This window comes from Hyaena hyaena, unplaced genomic scaffold, assembly GCF_003009895.1.
Source record: "Hyaena hyaena isolate Hyena2069 unplaced genomic scaffold, ASM300989v1 scaffold_1570, whole genome shotgun sequence".
In the NCBI taxonomy this organism is placed as follows: Eukaryota; Metazoa; Chordata; class Mammalia; order Carnivora; family Hyaenidae; genus Hyaena; species Hyaena hyaena.
The window spans coordinates 205780-226298 of record NW_024082206.1 but is presented as its reverse complement, the minus strand read 5'-3'; the positions used below and the strand labels follow the sequence as shown (position 1 = coordinate 226298).

General features: G+C 34.0%; 1 protein-coding gene across 7 annotated transcripts in view; it reads right to left on the bottom strand.

The window, feature by feature from the left end:
• Positions 1-1020: 1020 nt before the first annotated feature.
• The window catches only part of CUNH12orf50 (chromosome unknown C12orf50 homolog), a 44476-nt gene continuing 24977 nt past the window's right edge, over positions 1021-20519 (bottom strand). For 6 of the 7 annotated variants that reach the window (XM_039224235.1, XM_039224233.1, XM_039224232.1 and 3 more), the window contains 10 exons: positions 14016-14174; positions 13489-13566; positions 13297-13407; positions 11525-11635; positions 10230-10337; positions 8512-8628; positions 6685-6789; positions 6197-6400; positions 4248-4340; positions 1021-1259 (listed from right to left, as the gene is read on the bottom strand). In XM_039224235.1, the coding sequence (XP_039080166.1) occupies positions 1234-1259; positions 4248-4340; positions 6197-6400; positions 6685-6789; positions 8512-8628; positions 10230-10337; positions 11525-11635; positions 13297-13407; positions 13489-13566; positions 14016-14174 (1112 nt within the window). In that variant the 3' untranslated portion in view covers positions 1021-1233. The remainder of the gene's footprint in view (positions 1260-4247; positions 4341-6196; positions 6401-6684; positions 6790-8511; positions 8629-10229; positions 10338-11524; positions 11636-13296; positions 13408-13488; positions 13567-14015; positions 14175-20519) is intronic. The other variant, XM_039224237.1, reaches the window with a different exon arrangement.

Below are 20519 nucleotides of genomic sequence, written 5' to 3'. Positions count from 1 at the left end.
ACCATTAGAAGCTAAAAACTAGGACTTATTACTCTTCATGCTGGTATTGCATCCTATAGAATGTTTTAAAATAAAATATTTCTAAGCTTAAACTCTGATGACCTACCCCAATAAATACTGAACAAGAGATTCTACTAATAACCACAAGATGCATGCAAATATAGATATAGGATATCCCAGAGTCTTAGAGAAGTTCTGAGCTTTAATAAACTCAGAAGTATAAATGCTACAACTTATGAAAACACACTTTGAAAGGTTAATTATGAATATTTCTCTCATACTGGTCTTTAAATTTGAAGAAAAAATTCTTAATTTAAGTTCTGGTTTCAGTCACTCTGCTGATGAATTTTTTAATTAATTAATAATTTATTCTTCTAAACAAATGCAAAAGAAATGGAAATGAATTTTCAAATAATGTCTTTTATTTGTAAGCATCTATACTTCTAGAGTTATTTAAAGCCTTAAATCTCACTAATACTTTTGGAGACATTGCTTCATTAATTCACTTTTTTTCCTTGAACAAGTCCTTTTCTTTAATATGATAATATGATTTTTGTTTTCTCAGTAGGAAAATGTTTATTTTTCAGTTCTGAATCTAGCCTATCTCAGCTGATAGATTTTGTAGTTGCCAATTAAAAGACATTGTTCAGCACTGTCCTGCATAAAAACAATCTTTTTTTTTTTCCTTCTACAACACATCAAAGTGCATTTCGATTGGAATTCCTCTAACATACTCATCACCAATGTAACCCTGGGACTTCATTGAATTTGTTTACATTTCATCTGTTACTGCCACTTAGGACCCAACTTAAAATCTAAGTAAAGAAAGAAAATGTGAGGTTTCTTCTATAAAGATAATTGCAAAACAGAGATCAAAGGTACAATTCTACTTCTCAATCTGTGCAATCTAACTTAGTTTACAATTAAAGAATGATTTTAATTGTCAAACTTTTAAATTTTATTAAATGTTTGTGGCAATACATCGAATGAATTCCAGACCTATATAAATACACAGGCAGCTGTTTGTAATTTGCATTTTATCAGTTTTGAAAGAGCACAATGTACTTCCTGCATCTTATTTTCAGAATTTGCATTTTATCATCTTTGGCTACCCAGTATATAGTATGGAGTACTTGAATATCTCAGTCTTTGAATTTTCATTTTTGATTGTAAATCAGATGATATCTGGAACTTTTCTCTTTACTCATTTTTCTCTTCTCTCAACCTCCAGATTTACTTGCTCCCATTTCTTCTTGGCTCTAATAAAACACACAAAATATGTCAATTATTTTCTTTTTCAGGATTCTTCATGGCACCAACATTCTGCATTCCTTTGCCTAATTACTTACCATAAATATAAAGGCAAGACAAAAACAAAGCTCATTGTTTTAATTCGTAATTGTTCAAAACGTCATTCAAACTAATTCCATTTCTTTCCAGAGCTTTTGCATTTGGATGGAGGGATGGAAAAGAATGGAAAAAATCCTACATGTAAGGCTCTGCCTCGGTGCACCCAGAATGAACAGAACGGATGAGCTGTCCTACAGACACAGGTGCCTCTGGTCACACCAGCTCTATCCTGATCAGAAAGGACATGCGGCCTTAAGGGAGGGCTGACATCTCTAATAGCCTTTAGCTCCTTTCCTTGGTTCCCACACATTTTCTTCTCCTACTGCAGTATCCTCATAGCATCTGACAGCATTTTCCCAAAAGGCTCCTCTCACCCATTTACAGTTCTGTGGCCTTGGCTCTGAGATATTCCTTAGTGGAACAAACTAGTGGCAGCTTGTGCTTTCTGCCTCCTCTCTCCATCAGCCCATCTGTCCGCTGGGAAATGCTGAAATTGTTCCTCTGCACCCTAGCAGGAAGTGCAGGGGAGGAAACACAAGCTGGTCTCTCTCTAGTCTGAGAATCACAACAATTGGAAAGGATAAGAGTTTGGGGGTTACAGATTTCCCAGTCAAAAGCTCAGGTAAATAAGAAAACCCGATGTTTGTAATTCTATTTAATTTCTTGACTTACGTCCCCATTCTGCCTGATGTAGAGGTCCTTTCTCCCGGACCTCTCTGCTGCTTATTCTCATTTCTAGGGTTGGAACAGGGGAAAATGGTTGCTGCTTTGTGACTGCAAGGAAGAGAATATTACTTCAGCAATCTTGGGTCTCCAGAAGGCCTGGGTCCTGTGCTGGTGAATGGTGGTCCAGACAACATAGCCTATGGTTTCTCAAACTTTAATGTGCATCTTAATCACCTGGGGAACTTGTTAATAAGCATATTCTAATTCAGGCGGTCTGATAAGAAGATTCTACATTTCTAACAAACTCCCAGGTGGTGGTATTGCTGGTTGCCCTCAGGCAACACTTCAATAGCAGGTATCAAGTGGATGATTTGAATTATAAACCACTCCCTGGCAGAGCCATCTTTTGAGATTCTCATAATAATTTGAGATTGGAGTCCTCCCCTGCAATAGGACCAGACCACAAAGGCATCTTCGATGTTATGCTTTCAGTCCCAGCCCAAAGACTCTGTAGATCCTCTTTGTAGCTCCTGAGGAATTCATTTTCCCTTGAAACTCACAAGAATACATGATGCCCTCCCAAGTAAACTTGGAACTTGGGAATTTCCAGAGGCTGTCTCCAGCCCTGTCTCATGTTAGACATGGCTTGCTCCCCCCACTCCCACCACCAGATGGCATTTATAAATTCTCTCCAAAGCTTTTTTCCCTGGGTTGCATCTGGAAAGTACAATGCAGATCCTCTTTATGTTCAGATTCTTTATAAACTTCAAAGGGAAATCCATCACTAACTTTCTGCCCCTGGGCCCTGGCATAGCTGGAGGTGACAGGAGAAGAGCTGATGAAGACTAGAATGCATTAAGTGGCCCCACACTGTATCTGATTTTTTGCTGCCCCTCCATATTCTCCTCCTTGCCCTACAGATTGAATGGGGCAGGGGGAGGAGTTTTATAAACTCACATCCTCTGCACATTCCTTTTCTTGTGCCATACATGTTTCATGCTCTTATGTGACCCCTCTTCACTCCCCAAATCCTTCTGTAATTCATGTGTAACTACCTGGGATGGGAGAGGAGAAGGCTGCTGGGAAACTAGAGCAGTTACCAGGATGGAGACATGGATGAAGAGCATACCCTTTAATACTTCAAATAACATCACACCATAAGGAAACCACAGGAGAAAAAGATGTAGCTCAAAAATTTGTAGTTTTATCCAGGATTTTTACCTCCTTTCCATCAAAAGTTAAGTACAATTACATGTGAAAATTCACAGAAATCTAAGAGAAAATACAGCCAATTAAATAATGCTACAGCAGAGTTCCCTTGGAGTACAATATGATGTGGAAAGATACGGGCAAAAAAAAGAAAAGCAATTGGCTTCACCGTTGAAGTTAAGAGTTTTGAGAGATACTACTAAAGAAGAACTCAGCTGTTTTTGGGGGCTTTTCTTTGTTTTGTTTTCTGGTTTTGGGTTTTTTTGGAAAGTGGATAGTTTCTAACCTGGATGTGTTCAGTTTTCATTCTGGAAAGCACTTGTAAAAGAGTTTATGGATTTCAGATGATTCTGAAAGTTCTAGGCTAATGATTTAGGTAGGAACTGTCTAGATTTTTGGGGGAAGATTCAATTTTCTGAGAAGTAACTGAAACTGTTTTTATCCTATGTGGTTTTCCAAATCTACTGTGCCAGCCCCAGAGCAGCTTGGAGGAGCCACCAAGCTTTTTAGCAAAAAAATCACCTGAGGTTGGGTCTGCTTCCAACTTTCATCCTGGGAGGTTCCCAGGATACCCATACTCTTCCAGAGAACAGAGCACAAGGGAAACACCACAGGCCCTCAGAGCATCCTGATCTGGAAAGTTCATCTTAGGTGCCCTGTCAGTCTGCATCAGCTAATATTTATGTATGGATATAGTAGGGCTTTGATATTTTGTGTCAAGATATGGTTTTATATATTTACAGTTCAACAAAGAATGCATTTTAACAGGTCATTGCTGCAACTGCTAAGCTTGTATCTAAGGAGAGAAATATATCAGAAGAGTTCTGATAACACATAAAATATAAGCAAAGGAGAATAAAATAAAACAAAGTAAAATTAAATTGCTAGTACACGATCTCTACTAAACTACAATATCATGAACTTTTTCTAAATTTTTCTAAAGTATGTTTCCTGACCTTAGAAACTTGTCATTCATTTTTTTAGAATTATATGATACATTAAAATTACTACTAAATATTTACCTGTATATATCTTTTCAGTTTTTGAATATGTTTTTGAAAAAGGAATTCTTTTTCTCCAGGCTGAACCATTATATGATGTTGATATATATTTATCTGAGGAAAAAAAGAAGACCAGAATTCATATTTTCTAATTTTAAAATTATATTCCAACAGTGTCTCAAAGTTATAAATATCTCTGAGCTATTCTCTAAGTAATTTATTTTAGCATTTCAAAGCTAAGGCATTAGGAACCTGAGTGAGTTTATTAAGACCATATATGTTATCAGTGAACATAATTATGCACCTTTTAGTTGGCTGTCCAATTCTTCAAATAAGGCTCTGTCCCATGACGCTAAGCTAAGGGAGACTAGGATATCTGGATGTGATCAAAATATTTCATTGCCTTGCTTTATCCTGATTTTACAGACAATTCTGCTAATACTTGCAGAAGACAGAAAGAAAAAAGAAAGAAAAGACCTAGGAGGCATTGCCAGTTCTCTTTACCTTCCATAAAGTGACTCCCATCAGGGCAGTGATTGCTCTACCATAGTGAACTCACTGCCCCAGGAAACCAAAGCCTTTTATATACTGACTTGCTCTGTAAATACCTCCTTTCCTCTGGCAACTTTATATCTGAACTATTATCTAACAATGTTGTATTTGTGTTTTTAAGCATTACTATGCAGCTATGATTCTCAAAGAATGGTTCATAGTAATACTAAGAATTTCTTTGCTTGTTTTCCTGTGTTAGCATTTGCACTAATGGCCCAAAAGCAATAGTGGACATAACTGTGACCACCTTACCATAGATCTATTGACAGCCAATAACAATAAATTTAATAATAAAATAATAATAGTAATAAATAAAATTAAGACTGTTTTACCTAAGAATATTCTTGTTTTATATATAAACCCATATATCATTTTATTCTAAAACAAATAGAAGAAAAACAATTTAAATAAAGCTAACTTCTACGTAAAAGAAAGAACCTAAAAGAGACATTGAATTTTTACTTATGTTTCAGAAATTACACAACATTCGGAACTCCTAGACTGTGAACACAGGAAAATACAAACACGAAATTAGAGGGAATTAAGTGGCCCTTTGTTAAGTTGAGAGAACTGAAACCCAACTTCAAAAGAGCAAAATTCATTTGAGAGAGGAAGGAAAGATGTGTTCCCTTCTCCCTTGTGGCCTTGTACATACTGACATATACTACGAGTTTGCCTATTACATGATGAAATGATTTAGAAGCAATCTGCACATGGCAGGAGAGATGAGAGGTTGTCAAAAATATTGCAGTTAATCCCCAAACTAACCCTTTCAGAAAGCAATCATGAAGGCTTAAAGGAAAGCCAAGGCGTTAGCCTGAAAGTGGTGATTGAACAACATGGTTAGTGGAACAAGAAAATGTCAACCATTTGAAAACAATCCTCAAGAATGAAATAAAGCTATCCAGGGGGGAACAAAGCGCAATGCTGTGAGACAAAACACTAGGGAGGTTCAATGTCTACTCATCTGCACCCAACACATTTTTTAACATATCTTTAAAAAAATTTTTTAATGTTTATTTATTTGTGAGTGAGAGAGAAATAGTGTGAGAGGGGGAAGGGCAAAAAGAGATGGGGACACAAAATCCGAAGCAGGCTCCAGGCTCTAAGCTCTCAGCAGAGTCTAATATGGGGCTCAAACCCATGGGACACGGGATCATGACCTGAGCTGAAGTCGGATGCTTAACCGACTGGTTAAGCACCTGGGTGCTCCCTAACATATCCTTTAAACCACATGCACTCCTGCTCGTGGAAGAAATCTTCCTACTAGTTCTCTAAGACATCATGGTGATGGTGATGGTGATGGCCTGGAAACAGAACAGGGATTGGGTAAGGATGAAGATTACTTGGACCATCATGTGATTCCATGGGAATGCAAACCACGTGCATGAGTAAATCATATAAAGAAAAAGCCTCACCTGGACAAAGGTTGACTTTGGGTTCCTTGTTAACATCGACTTTATTGTAGGACCTATTTGTGGGCCTGCTGCGGGGAGGTGCACTCAGTGAGACAGTCCTGAGAGCATCTCTCTGAACATGGATATAGGATGCATTCTCAGCATTTCTGTTCTTATTATTGCGATGGTAACTCATTTTATTTTTGGGATTTGGGGTCTGTACTGCTGTAAAAGAAAGCAGGAGAGGCGTGAGGGATAAAAGAAGCTGGTTTCATACCCATAAATAACATACTGCATGGTAAATGTATGTGCTATAGAAGACAATGTGCAGAATGTATGTGCTATAGAAGACAATGTGCAGTAAGAGAATTAAATTTATAAGATTTGGGTTGAGATGTAAAATAACATGTTGCACAATAGTAATTTGTTTTTTAATTAGAAAATATTATTTTATATCTACTTTCTTTTCAAATTATAATTTAGAAATATCAAATACATAGATCCCTTACCTCTCCGCATTCCTGGGCCAGGAAAATTCTTTGGTTCATCATAAATCCATTTTCTTTTTTTCACACCTTTAAAGTGAGGCTTCCTCACTGGCTGGACATCATTCACTTGAAGAAGATACAAATTTTTAGTTTTTTTAAGAGATTCCTTTATCTGAAAATTACTGTAGGTGAGAATTACATATCTGTGCATTCACATGTCAAGTAACAGAAAAAAAAATACACTACACTAATACTTCACTTTCTAGAACAAAGTGTGACTTATTTTTTAAAATACCCCACCCCCAAGAAAAAAGCTTTCCTGATAATTGATTAATGAGAAAAACTTCGATAGAAGTATTCCTCAGAGAGAAATGTTTTCCCCCAAAGAATGTGTGGATTGTTTAAAAGAATACAAAATTACATTGCAAATATAATTATATATCTCATTATAATGTTATTTTTAAGTAGTTTTAGAATTGTTATTTTGAACATAAATCTACTTCCTAAGGATAAGGATTAATGTAAAATACTTTTAGTGAATATTACTTTATTCTTTTAAGTTTTTTTTAAATTTTTAATAGTTTTTTATTTATTTCTGCAACAGAGAGAGACAGAGCATGAGCAGGGGAGGGGCAGAGAGGGAGGGAGACACAGAATCTGAAAGTCTCTAGGTGCTGAGCTGTCTGCACAGTACCCGATGCGGGGCTCGAACCCATAAACCACGAGATCATGACTTGAGATGAAATCGGATGCCTAACCGACTGAGCCACTCAGGCGCCCTATTTTAAGTTTTAAGAATTTGAGTATAAGGTTAGTTTGGTGAAACAAGACTAAGTAGTCAGAATTGTAATTGCTAAGAGTACTAAATTATTCACGTTTTACTGGCATATTTTTACACTGAAAAATTTATATAGAAGCTCAATTTTCTAGGAATTTCTAAGGTACACTTCTCCAGAGAATCTTAAAACAATTTAGTCGACAGGGCATTCTTTGTTATTTCTCTGTTTGGAGATCCTGAACATTCACTACTGCATGAAGAAAATGAACATCAAGTTCACTATGTAGATTATACTAACTTTCTGTAGTGGACTAATAAATCAAATCTGTCTTTGTCCTAGCTCTCAAATTCAGTTAAGCATTAAGTTTGAGTTCGGATTCACCACCTCCTCTCCAAACATCATGCCCTGCCCTTACTCGCAAGCTCCCATTCCTAAGATTTGAAAACCATGTTTTTAACAAATGTCACTAAACTGAGCTTCTTAGGAGTAAACCATCATGGTTCTCAAACTCCCACTCCTAGGATTTGGAAACCATATTTTTAACAAATGTCGCTAAGCTTCTTAGGAGTAAAACCATCATGGTTCCCCCTTCAATGCTTGGCTGGGATCCAAGAACATTACAATCTCAGTAAATGAAATAAGTGAAAGAAGGAAACAGAAAGGAAGATTCATGAGTCTTAATTGTATCAAGAGAAGTAGCCCGGAATACAGAATGGCATGAAGAAACCAAATCATGAAAAATAATCAATCACATAATAAAAACTTGTCAATGTATCCCACTATGGGTTAAATTTAAAATGGTGTACTAATGAATCTTCCGAGAATGGAGTATATTGTTAATTTTAATACCTAAATTAAACTAGTGGGAATGTATATAATTTACTAGGACCTACACCACAATTCATTTCAGAGTTAGTAGAAGAATATTGTTTTTAATTCTTAATCCTGAATAATTTTCAAACCATCCTTTTTTCTTTCATTTTAAAAAACTCTATTTCAAATAAGCAAAACAAATCAATGATAAGACAAATATATCTAAGGCCAAAAAGTGATAGAGCTAGTGTCTCACTTGAAGAGGGGTCCTCTCTGCACTTCATACTGATATTCTCAGTAGCATTTAAAACATGCGTTGTAGGTACTAGTCGGGTAGTTAGGGAACGCTTTGGATGAGGGCTGTCCTTGTTATCTTTTAAAGCAAATTAAGAAAATAAAATATCAATGTTAGTAAAAGAAGCTTTCAGTTTGTATTTCACTTTTCAAACATTATATAATGGGTATACCTCTTTCAAAAATACATATTAATTTTTACAACACTGAAATTCACTAATCACTACATTGACTCCCCAAAATTTGTCACTAACAAAACATTAAAAATCTTTTATACAGACATTATCTTCAATATATAAATTATATATTTGTGGCAATATTTTTAATAACTTCATACAAAACAATCAGAAGGTTATCAATTTTAAATCAAACGTGCTGATTTAAATTAAGGTGCCAAAAATAATTTAAATGGAACAACTTTTGTGTGTTATATGCTTTGAAGCAGGACTTTCTAACAGAGCCTTATATAATGATGGAAATTTTCTCAGTCTGAACTGTACAAAATGATAGCCACTAATCATATGTACATATTGAACACTTGAAATATGGCTAATGCAACTGAAGAGCTGAATTTTTTAAATGTTTTATTTATTTCTGAGAGAGAGAGAGACAGGGGAGGGGGGAGGGTCAGAGCAGGGGAGGGTCAGAAAGAGAGGGAGACACAGAATCTGAAGCAGTCTCCAGGCTCTGAGCTAGCTGTCAGCACAGAGCCCAATGCAGGGCCAGGGCTCAAACCCATGAACGTGAGATCATGACCTGAGCCAAAGTCGGATGCTAAACCGACTGAACCACCCAGGCGTCCCAAGAGCTGAATTTTTTTGAAATTTCATTTTAGTTTAAATTTAAACAGCCACAGGTGAAGGGTGGCAACTGTTATTAGTGTAGTTAGAATTTTTTTGTGTGTGTTTTATGTTTTTGATCTATTGGGCAAAATGTTTCCATCTTTGAGTGAGAGGGAAAAGATTTATATATCATTTCCCATAAGAATTATTTGATCACAAGTGCCTTAACCTATTCTTGAAAATGTTTATTTAATGGTGACAAAACAGTAGATGAAACTGTTTAACATTTGGATGGAGAATATGTAAAGCCCTCTAATTACAGGACAGCAATACTTTTAGTCTGTGACTGAGAGCTGCCCAGCAGAGAGGGACTAGCTGGGAGATTCTAAACATGGTAAGAGGAGTACAAAACTATGAAGGATGCATTTTATTATATCTCTTGATTATTCACAGACTATAGTTGGTAATAATTACAAAATGGGGAAGTCAGAAATTAATCATGAAATTAATACTCTTCACAGTGTTCACAAAGCTTTCTGAGAAAATTCAATCACACAGAGTATTTGAAGTTGGAAAAAGAAACTAAAAAGGAGTTGGTTTTACCATTTAAAGACCAATAACTGTAGATCTAGTAAGACTCCTAGAAATTATGTAGTCCAAGAGGCCAATATTTTAGATAAGGAAAGTGAAGCTAAAAGAGATGAAGTCTCGTGGGCAAACACTTAGGGACAGACCAGGACTGAGAAACCTTACGGCTTTTGACTCCTATTCACTGGATTTAGTGTATATTTCAATTTATTACCTTGCCTCTTGTATTGGTTTCTACAAGTGTCAGGCTTTATATTTAATTTATCTATCCAAATTATGAACAGATTAAAGTTATAGGATGGTTCATTACCTTTAGTATTTGAATATTTTGACATGGTAATTTCTTTCTCTTCAGTTAAAGCTTTCTTTTCATCTACTCCAAGAAATATGATCTTCTGTGGAACGTAACAGTCACCACCTATGACAATACCTTACTGTCAGTGGCTATGATGGCAGAAAGTTGTAAAACACTGTCTTCCGATACAAGATTATCCTCCACAATATACCTTTTGCCCAGTTTTGTTTAAACATTTCTTAATGATACCACCCACATCTCTATACATATCATATATGTTTAAATTAATATATGTGCACATGTGTGTATATAAATATACAATATATACACTTACAAACAGATAATAGCAAAAAATTAACATAGTCAACACAATTAATTTGCCTTTAACATATGAAAATCTTTATTTCTACCCTGTACCACCCTTTAGAGGTACTTAGAGTAAATATATCTTCAGTATAACATCTTCAGACATATGAAAGCAATTTTTATGTTCCTTAAAGTTCTTCCATTTTCCAAGATAAACATCCCTAATTGCTTTAAAAATTATATATTCTAATTTCCAGATTCTTCACCATACAAATTACACTTTTGTAACATAAAATATTCGCTTCAAGTAGCTTTCTTTTAAAATGACACACAAATGTGGACTACCCTATACAGAAATCAGTGGAACTGGTGTAATAATAATTGACATTTACAGAGCATTCTTCTATATGTCAGACACTCCACTGAGTACTTTAAATGACTTATCACCTTTAATGATATTCCTATACTATTCCTAATAATTCAATGTGAGTTTACCTGAGCTATTTGGTAGCTAACACCAATTACTAAATAATTTTTAAACCTTCTGTCCAACAAAAAACACTTATTTTTTTCTTCACAATCTGTATCATATCAAGTCTTTCCCAACTTGAAGAAAATCTACCATTAATGTCTTGAGCTTAAATGCAAGACTGTTTATCACAGTTTGAGTTTACCTTGTTTAAACTTGGCTCATTGATCCAGCATATTAACTTCCAGACATCTGTCAATTTTATAAACATGTCTCATTCATCCAGACATTCAATTATTTAAACATAAAATCATTTATTCTACAAATATTCACAGTGTGCACATCATGTGTCAGACATTCTACTGTAAGGATTGATCTATGGCAATTAATTATATACAGTTCCAGACCTCAAGTTTCTTACCCAAAGCCAACAATAAAAATGTCAACATTTTGAAAAAGCAAAATTAGTTATGTGAGAAGAAATTTGGACTCATTTATTATATATTCAGAATCAACCAGCTGTAAATTAACTCACCTCCATTTTCAAAAGCAGCAATGTCAGTCCTTGGCTTCCTATCCAGTGATGCTTTTATCTCACCTTGCCTTTCAAATAGGCTAAATTTTGTTGGAACTGTTAGACCATCCCCTAAAAAATTAAGTAAAAATAAGAAAAGAAAAAAGAAAAAAATAGAAAATCACCTCAGGGGCCATTAGGTGCTTATATAAAATTCATGATAATAGTAAAAAGTCTTACATAAAATTCATGATAATAATAAAAAGTCTAAAAATTAGTGCAAGTATTGTTTGCATAATGATATGTATAGTGATATGATGAACAATAAACTTATAAATATATGAGTTTTACACACATTTGTAATTATCAAGAAAATAACAAGCAAATTTATTTTCCTATGTGGATTATTTATTAAATGGAAATTTAAAAAATTAAATAATCTAACATTACTATGTATGTATAACATATTTAATTTGTTTTATATGTTCTTCTGTAATGAAATTTATATTTCTTTTGAATATACCTATTCATCATGAACAAATTGAGTGAAAAGCATTAGAGTCTACCACTGATAAATGCTAATTATTTAATACTAATTAAATAATTCTTAGCATTTTTCTTACACATCTCTACATAATTTTTTACTAAAATAAGCTATTAAAGGCAGAATAAGAGATACATGATAATCAAATGCACCATGTGATTTCGGATTAGATTCTAAACCAGAAAAAAAAGTTAATTTTACCATAAAGGACATTGATGACACATACTATAAAGGGAAAATACGTATAAATATCTTTGTAATCTACTATTTTTATATTCATTTCTGACGTGTATTATTTGTTTTTTTGTCTAGGTAATGTGAGCAAAGTGCTCTTCTCTAGATATGATGCCCGCCTATCAGCCAAGTCTTTCCAAATCATTTTAACATCCAACATCTGATGGTACGCTGCTGCCACCTACTGCCATGTTTAAACAGTTTACCACATATTTACTTGAGTGGCAGGCATTTTACTCTTTATCCTCCACTTTATCCTACCCTCATCTTGATCCTGGGAGATTGTCCCAACTATCATCTTTTTACTTTTACTGAAAGGAGAGGATTCAAATCTCCTACTGCAGCAAAACTTGTGTTTCATCTCATCCTAGAAGCAGGAAAACTATATAAACTCGTTATACCCATGGATTTTCTCTGGGTTTCTGGTTTTACATCCAGAAAATAATGTTCTTCTTATCTTGCCTTCAAGGGCAAAATGTTTACCAACATTGAAATCAGATTCACCAAAGCATAAGATCCAGGAAAGGCCCAGCCTTGGAATAATCCAGCTGCATTGCCTCTGAAATTGCCTGGTACACAGAAGGCACTCATTCAATAAACAAATGTATCCTCCTTCTGCCACTAACATCATCCTGTGATCTCCCTTTTGTCCTTCTAGGGTTAGGCTGTCCTTTCTATTCACAGAGAAAACTAGGTACCTACTTCCTAGGGAGCGTTCTTAGCAAAAAGTAAGATGGTAAAAGCAAGTTATTTATAGAATTACTGCATTGAGGGAGTAGTGCCCCCATATGTTTATGTAGTCTTTTCATTCTGCATTTCCTCTGGGAAAGCATAATTAATAGCAGCTTTTCATATTAAATTTAGGTCATCCGATAAAAGCATTTCATTCTCACTCTCAATTCTGATGTATTATTTATCATTTAGCTCTAGTGTACATCTTCCTAAATAATTCACAGCCTATCACACCAAGCATCTCTCATACATCACCTTGAAACACCACCTTTTCATGCCTTACCTTCTTGCAATTCACTGCCATTTTCCAAAGGCTTTTCTAACTCTTTGTCTGCTGTAGAGGCAATGCTTTTTGATGATGACATATCTGGAGTATGAAATCTGTAGTATTCACCTAATCTCCCATCAGAAAAGTAGTGGTTAGTATATTTGTCACATCAAGCATTAGAAAATCCACAAATGTTTGATTTCTTACCAGATTTATAGCACATCTCCTTTATTGCTCTTTTTTCTTCAATTTCTTCAGGAGTCTTTGTCCATAAACTAGATGCATCTATAGGATATATATTTTTTAATTAAATTGTCCCAAAGCCAAATAATGTGAAGATATATAAATCAGGATTAAGAATCCCAAATATTGTTCTCACAGATGGATTTAAAAAAATTTTTTAAATCAGTAATTTGCATACTGGTAAATGTCTCAAACTGTTATATTTTACCCATTAGGAAAATCAGCATGAGCAACTGTTGATATTTAAATAAGGTCTATCTCCCAGCCATCATACAACAAAAACTCTCCAATCCCAATGATCGTAAGCATATATAGACATAGAACAAATTAGAACATAATGAATTTAATGTACTTAAGGGAATTGAAGTTATTTTCTTAGCAAAATCTGTCATATTTATTACATTATAAACCCCTAATAGTTAAAAAACATATAAATAACATGGTAGGGTTTTTTGAATGTTCATTGTAAATCTGAGAAAAGCCTTACTAACCATTTTGTTCATCTCCTTCCTCCTCTTCTTCCTCAAAGTTAGTTTTTAAAACTAAAGGATGATGAATGGGTCGTGATATATTCTCCTGAGGTTTCAGGGGTTCCTGACTCTGGGTCAGGGGTGGAATTCCTTCCTGAGTTTCTTTCTGCGGTGTGATATCTACAGAGAAAATGCAAAATTTCAGTCCTTTTAAGATCTATATTATGTGCATGTTTAATGATCAACAGTTACCCTCCTACTATTACACATTTTGTTAAAAGGTATTTCGTCTTATTTCTGGAAAGGTTATTAAACTAAAAAAGATCAACATTTTGCCTGTAAGGTGCAGAAAATATGCTAATTCATAGATTTTAGATAGGAATTATAACCACGACTTGGTATATCACATTTTTGCTATAAATGCAAAGTAATCTTAAGTATCACTGTATTCTCATATTATGTATGTAGAATAAGAATAACTTAACTAATTATTTTATAAGAAATTAGTGAAGGCAAATTCAAATATTCCTTAGCTTATATGGCAGAGTATATACACCAAAAGAGGAATAATCCAATAGTTCTAGTTTTCTGTGACTGCGTGATCACTTGGGAGTGAGAAAGAGTGAAACTTTCAGATTCCTCTATTGGCTACACATTGGTCAGACTGTCCAAAGTTCTAGGTCATATTTAAATGTTCTGTAATCTTCAAAACTAACAAGCAATTACTAGAAAAAGCTAGTGAACATATGAATCTTCTTTCATCACCTATTCAATCTTCTTTGTCTCCTAAGTGAATCATTATCAAATTTGGCTAATTATCTGAATACACTAAAGAAGTTATTCAAAACATTTTAGGTCTCTGCATTCTGAACTTCTGATTTAGCAAGTCTAGATTAAAGCCTGGAAATCTAATTTTATTTTTTAAAAATTCTCAAGTAATTATGAAATCAGCCAAATTTGGAAACCATTGCCCCAAATGAATGATCATCTAACTAGGGTTCTAGATTATGGGAGGTCTTTAAGTGGATGTGCCATATCCCAATTATTTGAAAGCAACAAATACTATTCCAGATCCTCAATTTCCATTTTAATTTTTTCCCTAAAGTTGGTTTGCCTAAGAACAGGCTGGAGTTCACAATAGCCTTCCCTCCATTTTACAAGATAAAGGCTACCCTTTACTCATGCCAGAATTTACTATAGCATATTGTTCAAAAGAGAAATCCTCTTTTAGTGATTAACCAAACTACCACAAACCCATAGGGCTTTCTCCGTTACCTTAATTTATATACATTTCTATCAGAAGAAAATCATGATGTGGTAGGCAGTATAATGCGACCCCTAAATGTCTATGTCCTAATCCCTAGAACTTGTGCATGTATTAGGTTACGTGAGAAAGGAATTGAGGCTGCAGGTGGAATTAAGACATAATCAGGTGACCTTAAAGTTGGCAGATTTTTGTCTTGAATTATCCAGGTGGGCTCAAGGGAATCAAAAGGGTCTTTACAAGCGGAAGAAAGATGCAGAGAAATAGAACCAGGAAAGTGATGTGACAATGCAAGCTATGTAAAGTGATGCAGTGTCAGGAGGACTTGAGTTTCATTGCTTATTTTGAAGATGGAGGAAGGATAACATGAACCATGGGATACTCGAGGCCTCTAGAAACTGGAAAAGGCAAGGCAAGATGTTCCCTCCCAGGGTCTTCAGAAGAAATGCTGCCCTGGAGACAGCTTAACTTTAATCAAAGAGGTCTGTGCGGAATTTCTAAAGTATAGGTCTACAAGGTAACAAATGGGTTATTAAAGCCACGTGGTTGATGGCAATTTGTTACAGTAGTAACAGAAAATGAATACACAAGGTATTAGAAAAAATGCTACAGGGGTCTATGTTGGAACATTCTAAATTCAAATGCATGGTGGAGTATGGTAGCAGTTAAGAAATTTTGTTGAAAAATTCTGCCTCTCCCATTTCTGGACTACTGTTGTAGAATATATAACTCTTGAAGGGAAAGTCTCATGACATCAATGGAAGGAAACCACTAGTAAAAACTCTAAAGGAAAAACATGGCTTTAAATAAAGCTTTTTAGCTATTTTCGATTTTAGAGCCACATTTTTAGAAGTTTCATTGAGATGTAATTCATATACTGGTATAAATACACAATTCAATAGTTTTTAGTGTATTCACAGAGTTGTGCAGCCATTTCAGTAGTCAATTTTAGGACATTTGATTACTCCAAAGAAGAAACCTATTCCCATTAGCAGTTACTCCTCATGTCTTTCACACACCCATAGTTCTACATAAGCACTGATACACTTTGTTTCCGTGGATTTGCCTACTACATATTTCATGTAAGTGGAATCATACAATATGTAGTCTTCTGTACATGACATCTTCCACTTACCATAGTGTTTTCAAGATTTAGTCATGCTGTCACCTGTAACAATACTGTATTCCTTTTTTTTATCCAAATAATATTCCACTGTAGAGATATACCACAATTTATCCATTCATCTGAAGGTGGATACTTGGGTTATTTTCACTGTTTTGGATGTTATAATGTAGTTCATACCTACATTTGTGTACAAGTTTTCATGTGGACATATATTTTCACATCTCTTGGATATATATCTAGAAGAGGAATCACTGAGAAACATGCTGACTGTTCAATATTTTGAGGAACTTCCAGAATGTTTTCCAAACAGTTGTACCATTTTACATGCCTACCTGCAATGTATGAAGATTCCAAATTCTCCACATCCTTCTTAACACTTACTATCTTTTTGATTAAACCATCCTGATGAGTATGAAGTGTAGCTCATTGTGGTTTTGATTTACATTTATCTAATGGTTGATGATGCATGATGAGCATCTTTCATAAGTTTATTGGCCATTTGTAAATCTCTGAGAAATGTCTTCAGATTCTTTGCCCATTTTTTCATAGGATTATGTTTATATTATTGAGTTACAAGAGTCGTTGACATATTCTGGATACAATCCCCTTATCAGATATATGATTTGCAAATATTTTCTCCCATTCTGTGGGTTATCTTATTATTTTCTTCATGGCGTTCTTTGAAACACAAAAGTTTCTAATTTTGATAAATTCTAATCCATTTCTCATTTGGTTGCTTGTCCTTCTGGTGTCTCTAAGAAGGTTTTGCATAACCTAAGGTTTCTTATAAGACTTTTGTAACATTAACTCTTGAGGTATTTTTTTTTAAATCTATTTTGAGTTAATTTGTTTGTAGGCATAAGGAAGAAGTACAAAATAACTTTATGTGGCTATCCAGTTGCCCTCACACTCTTTATTGAAAATACTATCCTTCTCCCCATTGAATGATCTATGTATCCTTGTCAAAAATCAGTTGACCCTAGGCTGATTGATGTAAAGGTTTATTTCTAGTATCTCAATTCTATTCCATTGATCTATATATCTGTTTTTATGCCAGTATCAAGTGTTTTTTATTACTATAGCTTTGTAGTCATTTCTAGGTTTTGAAATTCACACTGAGTTCTGTAGCTTTATTTTTCATTTTCAAAATTGTTTTTGCTTTCTGGGTCCTTTGAATTTCCATATACATTTTAGAATAAGCTTGTCAATTTCTTCAACTAAATCATTTGGGATTTTGACAAGGGGGTGACATTAAAACTATAAATCAATTTGAGGAGAATTTCTATGATAAAAGCCAACCTATGAACATGAGCTATTCTTTCTCTTTTTTAAAAGGTTTAATTTCTTGCAACAATATTTTATAATAAGTTTAGAGTATAATTTTTGCACTTCTTGTGCTAAATTAATTCCTAAAACCTCTGGGATGAATCTCATTTGGTCATGGAGTATAATCCTTTTTAAAATGTTGTTGGATTTCATTTTCTATAATTTTATTAAATATTTTTGTGTCTCTATTCACTGGGAATATTGATCTGTAATTTACCTGTGATGTCTTAGTCTGGTTTTAGAATCAGAGTAAATACCAGCCTCATAAAATAAGTTGGAAAATAGTCTCCCATCTTCTATATTTATGGAAGAGTGTGAAGAGTTGGTTATTTTTTGCTATTATAAGTGTAATTGCTTTTTTTTTCATTTTCTGTTCTTTCCTTGCTAGTATATAGAAATCTAACCAATTTTCATATATTAATCTTTTACCTTGTAAGCTTGGTGAACTTATTCATTATAATAGTTAATTTTAATGATTTCTAGAATTCTGAAAATAAAAGATTATGCCACACATATAGAGATAATTTCACTTCTTTTTTCCCCAATCTAATTGCCTTTTATTTGTTATTATTGCCCAATTCCCCTGACTTGAATGTAAGTTGGCAAGAAGAATATCCTTGGCTTAAATGTAAATGTCAAAAATGAACATTATTGCTCCTGATCTTAGGGGAAATGCTTTCAGTCTTTCACCATTAAGTATGATGTTAGCTGTAGATTTTTCATATATCCTTTAGCAGGCTGAGGAAGTTCCCTTCTACTCCTAGTTTGATTAGTATTTGATTTCTTTATTTTTTAATCATAAAACAGTGATGGGTTTCTTTAATTGTGTTTTCATTATGATGATCATTTTTTTCCTCTTTATTCTATTGATCTGGTGTATTACATTAATTGATTCTTATAAGTTAACCCTACCTTGAACCCTGGGATGAATCTCATTTGGTCATGGAGTATAATCCTTTTTAAAATGTTGTTGGATTTCATTTTCTATAATTTTATTAAATATTCTTGTGTCTCTATTCACTGGGAATATTGATCTGTAATTTACCTGTGATGTCTTAGTCTGGTTTTAGAATCAGAGTAAATACCAGCCTCATTAAATAAGTTGGAAAATAGTCTCCCATCTTCTATATTTATGGAAGAGTGTGAAGAGTTGGTTATTAATTTTTCTTCACCTGTTTGGTATAATTCAATAATAAAGCCATAGAACCTGAGTTTTTATTTGTAGGAAGATTTTTAAGTGCCTATTCCATCTCTTTATTGTAGGTCTATTCAGATTTTCAATTTTTATTTTCTGGAGTCAGTTTTGGTAGTTTGCATCTTCCTAGAAAGTTGTTCATTTCATCTAAGTTATTTAATTTGTTGTAAAATAATATTTGTCCATAGTATTCCATTCCAATCTTTGTTATTTCTGTAAGGTTGGTAGTATATCCCCTCTTTCATTCCAAACCTTAGTCATTTCAGTCTTATCTCTTTTTTTCTTGGTTAGTCTAGCTAGGATTTCAATTTCCTTGATCTTATCACTGCTTTCATTGATGTTCTCTGTCAGTTTTCTACCTTCTATTATTTCTACTTTAATCTTTATTATTTTTCTCCTTCTGTTTGCTTTAGGTTTACTTTGCTCCTTTTACCAGCGTCTTAAAAGTGTAAAATTAGCTTATTAATTTGAGATCATATTTTTATTTGTTGTTAAAAATTTTATGTTTATTTATTTATTTTTGAGAAAGAGAGAGAGAGTGCACACAAGTAGAGGAGGGGCAGAGAGAGACACACACACAGAATGTGAAGCAAGCTCAGGCTCTGCACTATCAGCACAGAGCCCCACGCAGGGCTCAAATTCACTAACTGTTAGATCATGACCTGAACCTAACAGAGTTGGACACTCAACCAACTGAGCCACCCAGGTGCCCCTGAGATCATATTTTTAAATATAGGTATTACAACTGTAAAATTTCTTCTAAGTCTTGCTTTATACACATCCTATGGGTTTTAGTATGCTATTTCTTCATTTTCATTTATCTCAAAGCATTGGCTAATTTTCCTTGTAATTCTCTTGTAATTTTCTATGTAATTTCTTGGTTGTTTACAGGTGTGTTGTTTAATTTCTACATATTTGTGAATTTGTCATTATTTTTTTCTCTTATTGATTTCTAATTCCATCATTTAGAGAACATACATTGTTTGATTTCTATAATTTCATATTTATTGAGGATTGTTTTATGGCCTAATATATACTTTATACTGGAAATTGTTCCATTTGCACTTGAGAAATATATGTATTCTGCTATTGTTGCAAGGAATGTTCAACAGATATATTCAGTTGTGTTGTTTTACATTTGTTCAAGTCTTCTATTTCCTTTTGTTTATAATTGTTTGCATAGTATAACTTTTTTCATCCTTTTACTTTCAACTTGAATTTTTGAATCTAAAATATATCTCCTGTAGATAACATGTAGTTGAATATTTATTTTTAATCTTGCAGTGTCTGCTGTTTTACTGTATCTTAATCCAATCATATTCAATGCTGTTATTGATATATTGGATATGTATCTGTCACTTTACTTCCTATTTGATTTTTATTCCTCTTTTCCTCTACTGCTTTCTGTTGCAGTGAGTGAATATTTTAGTGCGATATTTTGATTATTTTTATGAATTTTCCATATTTTTAAAATGTTTTATTTATTTCTGAGACACACACACACACACACACACACACACAGCGTGAGCAGGGGAGGGTCAGAGAGAAGGAGACACAGAACCTGAAACAGACTCCAGGCTCTGAGCTAGCCGTCAGCACAGAGCCTGACGCGGA